At 46.5% G+C, this 6000-nt stretch overlaps 1 protein-coding gene across 1 annotated transcript; it reads right to left on the bottom strand.

Annotated features, from left to right (window-relative positions):
* Positions 1 to 415: 415 nt before the first annotated feature.
* LOC139536373 (L-rhamnose-binding lectin CSL3-like) lies at positions 416 to 3660 on the bottom strand. The gene is made up of 9 exons (XM_071336862.1): positions 3542 to 3660; positions 3193 to 3228; positions 3068 to 3112; positions 2773 to 2908; positions 2441 to 2559; positions 1109 to 1153; positions 863 to 998; positions 679 to 786; positions 416 to 607 (listed from the first exon to the last, which is right to left on the bottom strand). Exons 1-8 carry the CDS (start codon positions 3570 to 3572, stop codon positions 681 to 683), a joined length of 654 nt encoding a protein of 217 aa, XP_071192963.1. The 5' UTR covers positions 3573 to 3660; the 3' UTR covers positions 416 to 607; positions 679 to 680.
* Positions 3661 to 6000: the final 2340 nt, after the last annotated feature.

The raw sequence follows: 6000 nt of genomic DNA, 5'->3' as shown, positions 1-6000 counted from the left end.
TCTTGATCCAACCACTTAACTATCAATGTTTGTAGGGTCTAAACAGTGTATAAACATTTCTCACCCATCCAGGTCTGCTTTGTGACCAGATTAGCTGTTGATTAGGACCATTAGGACCATTAAGGCTGCTGATGTCATAAGTACTACCTGTCAGTGATTTGAGACGCAGGTTCAATTGATTAAAATATAGTTTGACCATCCAGATCACACCGCCTGAGGTGGTCAGGAAAGAGATCACAATGAGTATTAAACGTGTCTACATCTGCCTAAAGGTGGGCACAGATTACAGACATCAAGACAAAGGCACGTTAGCCCCAGGTACAAATGAGACCGGTGAACACCGTGTAAGAGAGAATACCGGACACATGGTCAGTAATATTGGTGTGACATTTAGTAATATACAAGAGGCAACCAGTATCGTCTTCCAGCCACGTCATTTAATTCAGACCAACAACCAGTTCAGAAAAGGTTTAAGAAATGTTTCAGCACAAAATGCACAGGTTTACAATGGTCATTGAAGTTGATTTGGCGGTTGGAGGAAAACAGCACGACCCGATGAAAATGTCCCAGAAGCCTTGTGCATCTTCAGGTTCCCCAGGAAGATATCCTGCAAGACAAACCATCAGTACCAGCATTCTAGTTCCCAGTCATGTGCGCATGAACATATTCAACACTCACATTCAGTAACAGGTGTAAGCCACATCCAAGTACTTATAGGTTCCGACACAGGGGTCGCCGAACACGGAGTTGGATACCTTGACGATACACTGGCGCTCTCCGTCACACCTGTGTGAAACAGGTAGAGGTTAACATCACAGCCAATGAGTGCCTACAGGTATATGCACACTAAAGGTTTCAGTACCTTTCTGCCATTGTGCTGGTGGTGGATGGGCTGAGGCAGTTGGTGTTTTTGAGTTGGTTTTGTGGGCGCCCAATGGAACACACATCGTGTTGACGACGACCATAGTTGGCACGCTGAATATGGATCTCACCCCGATCTGAGGAAGAGAACGAAGAAAAAGATGACCAAATCTGGGTGTTTGTGTGGGCTAGTGACTAACATACGTCACCACATGAATACACCGTACGGTAGTGTTGACCAGCTTACCACATAGTAGTTGAGAATCAGAGCCTTCACATATGATGCTGCTTACTGCAAGGACAACACAGGAGTTACACCACACAAATTAAGACAAACATTAGCCTGGTGAAGTGTTAGTGATGGGCACTAATAGGGAATGTTGATTTCAGGTGCATTTTAAACATGTTGGCATGAACTAAAGTATAAAAAGTTATGCGCGTCATCTTCCACCGTTACCTTGTAGTTTCACTTCCTTATGAACAGTTGGTAAGCTGGTGAAACAGGTCGACCCGCTACACCAAATCTGTATTTCTATGCAGTTTGTGCTGTGCCATCTGTCAGATTAGCTATAGACCCAACCAATCTGTGGGAGTTGCTCTAGCTAGTTACCGTTCACTGAAACATATTCAGTGGTAAACCAGATTAAGTGCACAACCATCAAATAAGCTTGAGAAACGTCCCTTCCATGTTCTTGCTGGCTAATTGAGCGAGATATGTACATATAACAAGGAACAGCATATGAGACAAGTCGAAAAGGTTACTGCAAGAAGGGTCAATGCAGATGGTCAGGGTAGTCATTCAGCAGTTTTATGGCTTGGAGGAAGTAGAAGCCGTTCAGGGGCCTGTTGGTTCCAGACTTGGTGCAGCAGTACCATCTGTTATGGAGTAGCAGAGACCAGTATGCCTTGGGTGGCTCGAGTCTGTATGTAGGGCCTTCAGACACACGTGGTGTCGAGATCCTGATGGCAGGGAGCCCAGCCTGAGTGATGTACTGGGCCGTACACACTACCCTCTGTAGCACCTTGCAGTCAGATGCCATACCTAGTGGTGATGCAGGCAGTCAAAAAGCTCTCAATGGTGCATCTGTAGAATTGAGGATCGGAGGGCTGATACCAAATATTTCTAGCCTCCTGGTTGGGAGGGGCTCGGCCCTCCGTTTCCTGTAGTCCACAATCAGTTCCTTTGTCGTCTTGGCACCACACTTCCAGGTCCCTGACCTCCCTATAGGCTACGCTAACTAAAGTTGTTGCCGGCTACATTTCTCAATAACCACAGCTTGTTGGCTAGCTAGGGTTAGTTAGCAGGTGAGGGTGGTTTACACGTTGAGAAACCCATGCACGTTTGAAACGTTGTGGCCATAAGACGGCATTTAATAAAACGTAGCTAGCAATCTAGTACCATAGAGGAACCAACCTATTCTATTCCTTTTCTAGCTATCAGCAGAGTGCACTTTTTTACAAAAGAGTAAAGTGGGTAGGAGTATTAAACAATATCCCGTCATACCGATAGTACGTTGAATCTAATTATGGATATTGGTGCCCACCACTAAGTTATATTAGCACACATTCAGAGACAAACTTGTTTCTTGCTGTTGGACACAGGAGTATTTGATGTCCAGGTACTTGTAAGTCCCAACACAGGGGTCTCCAAAAACGAAATTGGATGCCGGGACAACACACTGGGTCTTCCCACCACACCTGTGTGTTTCAAAGACAGGTAGAGGTCATGAGTTCCTACAGGTACACACTACAGGTTCCAGTACCCTTCTACCATCTTGCTGGTGGTGGTTAACACAACCAAGGAGTTTCTACAGGTAAACAGCACAGGTTCCAGTACCTTTCTGCCATCTTTCTGGTGGTTGTTTACACAGCCAAAGAGTTTCTACAGGTTAACAGCACAGGTTCCAGTACCTTTCTGCCATCTTGCTGGTGGTGGATTGGCTGAGGCAGTTGGTGTCGGTGAGTTGGTTATTGGGGCGCCCAATGGAACACACATCGTGTTGACGACGACCATAGTTGGCACGCTTGATTTGAATCTTACCTCCATCTGGGGGAGATGGGGAAGAGACAATGAAAAGGAGAAAGGTGAGGGACAACGGAGAGACAAGCCTGGGTCTCTATGGTGTGGGCTAGTGATGCTAATCTACAGTAGAAACTATCATAGGTGGTCGTTGAGTATACTGTTCAGCAGTGTGGACTAGCTTACCACATTGCAGTAAAGCATCAGAGCCTTCACACGTGATGCTGATTGCTGCCAGGACAAATAACCAGGAATTACACACCACTCACATTAGCTTGGTTAAGTAGTATCATCATTATTACATACAGTACCTCCATCCGTTAGTGTACAGCAAGCTGCAGCCAGCACTGAAACAACATCACACAGCTAGTTGAGCAACATCTCACAACATATGCACTTGTACCATGAAGCTAGAAATCAGCATTGGTCTCTATACTAATACATTTCAGTTATACTAAGTGTATTATAGTCAAGTTGAGCATTTGGTCTCTTATTCCAGGCACAAGATGTCACAACATTTGTTAATGATTTTGTTTTGAATAGTTTTTTGTCCGAAAGGGACTGAATGTCCCTCAAATCATATGACATGTACTTCTATTATTCACAAATACAAACATTTGATCGTATATATTTTTTCAGATACAGATTTTGTATACTCACATGTGACCGCCATCAGTCTGAACATGCGCATGATTCCAGGTACAGGAGTGGTAGTAACAGAGAAAATGCAACTGATGACAACAAGACCCAATACACCCGGTATTTATGTTATGTGACATGTCTTAATTAACCCAGGTGTATCTCTTTGTCTCCAGGTGCACCTCATTGCAATCAGGGGCCGGCGTTTGCTGGTCTGAACCTGGCTATTGAGTCAGTCTCATGGAGTTAGATAGAGGACTCTAGGTGGATAAAATCCATTTTGGCATGAACACTGCCATTGAGGGCTTCCAACATTTTAAAGTAGCCATCTAGGTGGTGCTTCTTCGTTAAGGAAGAATTACATGGGCCACGTTCAGTCAAAAAACCTTCGATCATTGCAGATATAAATTTCATGAATAGAGACAACGTATTTCCTAAATCTACATGTCGGAGAGACATATTTGTTCAAAATAGCATATTGTTATCTGAACCTTCCAAAAGGTTGCATCCTGCTGAACGCACCCCAATATTCAATCCGGGTCATCAGGAGGGATCAGACAATTAATTATACTCTTGAGCAAACACAGCATAACTGTATGTGCAGTAAATTGCCTTGAATTGCCTAAATTACCTCTTCAATTCTCAGGGCTGCTGGACAGGTGCCTTGCCCGTCAACGTGCGAGCCCTTTGGGTGTTGCACTTATCAGGCTTTACCGCCACGGTCCAGAAAGGCTGGTCCGAGTGATTTTGTTCATTTATATGTTCCCACTTGCCACTCCTGTGAAGGGAGACCGCTGCGCTTGAAGGCAGTTTGGTGACCACAGAACCCCAGTACAGGTACTCTACTGTAAACATTATTAAAGTGAACCGTGTTGAATGACTATGTACATATGGCAGCAGTCTCTATGGTACAGGGTAGAGTAACAGGTGGTATCAGCCCAGTACCCTGCTTTTAACAGAGACTAAGTTTGGGCAGGGTACTGGGAGGAGGCCGGCTAGAGGTTACTATTTCAACGTCCGATGGCCTGGAGTAAGAAACTTCTATCTCCAGTTTCTCAGTCTCTTAGGGTTAGCTTTGATGCACCTGTCCTATCACCTCCTTCTAGATGGTAGCGGGGTGAGCAGGCCATGGCTCGGGTGGCTGAGGTCCTTGATGATCTTCTTGGCCTATCTGTGACACTGCGTGCTGTAGATGTCCTGGAGGGCAGGCAGTGTGCCCCTGGTGATGCGTTGGGCTGACCGCACCACCATCTGGGGAGCCCTGTGGTTGCAATTGCCGTACCTGGCGTTGATACAGCCCTACAGGATCCTCTCAATGGGGCACCTGTAGAAGTTCATGAGGGCCTTACAGGACAAGACAAATTTCTTCAGCCTGAGGTTGAGTAGGCGATGTTGCGCCTTCATCACATTGTCTCTGTGAATGGACCATGTCAGGTTGATTGTGATGTGCACGCCAAGTAACTTGAAGCTTTTCATCCTCTCCAGTGTGGCCCAGTAGACGTGGATGGGGACTAGCTCTCTCTGCTGTCTACTGAAGTCCACAATCAACTCCATTGTTTTGTTGAAATTGCGGGATAGGTTATTTTTCTGGCACCATTCCGTCAGGCCCCTCACATCCCTGTATGCTGTCTTGTCATTGTTGGCAATCAGGCCCACCACTGTTGTCAGCAAACTTGATGATTGAGTTACCACTCAGTCATGGGTGAACAGGGAGTACAGGAGGAGGCTGAGCACACACCCTTGTGGGGCCACAGTCTTGACGATCAGCGTGGCGGAGCTGTTGTTGCCTACCTTCACACCCGAGTACGGCCCGTCTACCCAGCTGCAAAGGGCGGGGTTGAGACCAAGGGCCCAAGCGTAGTAATGTGGTATGATTCTGCTATTTTCTTTACTTTTGAACCACTGCTAGCGGTCATCAACTACCTTAAGCCAGGACATCTCTCGCCAGTCTGCACAGCGCGACTCAAACCAGAGCAAATCGGGCTTATTTTCTCCATATCTCCGGATTCCTACTGCAAGCTCTGAACCTTTTCACCTGGGTCATCGCAGCTAGCTAGCTGCTATCCGATTGGCTGATTGGCTTCTCCTGGCTAACGTCTCTGTCCCGAAGCAAGCACTAATTAGCCTGGAGCTAGCCTATGCTAGGCCCATCCCCCGGCTAGCTGAAGAGGTCCATCAGCCACTCCTTAAGCTACAATACCTATTTTGACAATTGGCCTGGACCCTTTTACTACAGGGAGTCCTGCTGATCCATCATGACTGATCTGCCGACGTAACCACATGAAGGGGCTACAAATGACTCCTTCCGTCGCGAAGTCCCTCTAAGACCCTTCTGCTAGCCTGCATGCCCAGGCCCGCAAGCTGTCTGAATCGATGTGTCTCCAGCTCGCCCAGCTACTCAATGGACCCAATGATCACTTGGATAAGCATGCCTCTCCCTAATGTCAATATGCCATGTCCATTGCTGTTTTGGTTAGTAA

Source organism: Salvelinus alpinus, chromosome 12 (assembly GCF_045679555.1).
Source record: "Salvelinus alpinus chromosome 12, SLU_Salpinus.1, whole genome shotgun sequence".
Lineage (NCBI taxonomy): Eukaryota > Metazoa > Chordata > Actinopteri > Salmoniformes > Salmonidae > Salvelinus > Salvelinus alpinus.
The sequence above is the reverse complement of the archived record's forward strand: the minus strand, read 5'-3'. Positions and strand labels throughout refer to the sequence as shown.

Coding starts and splice junctions, on each gene's coding strand:
- LOC139536373 (XM_071336862.1), bottom strand. CDS start 3,572: ATGCGCATGTTCAGACTGATGGCGGTCACAT. Junction 2,560..2,772: donor ACCAGCAAGATGGCAGAAAG/GTACTGGAACCT, acceptor TGAAACACACAG/GTGTGGTGGGAAGACCCAGT. Junction 787..862: donor ACCAGCACAATGGCAGAAAG/GTACTGAAACCT, acceptor TGTTTCACACAG/GTGTGACGGAGAGCGCCAGT.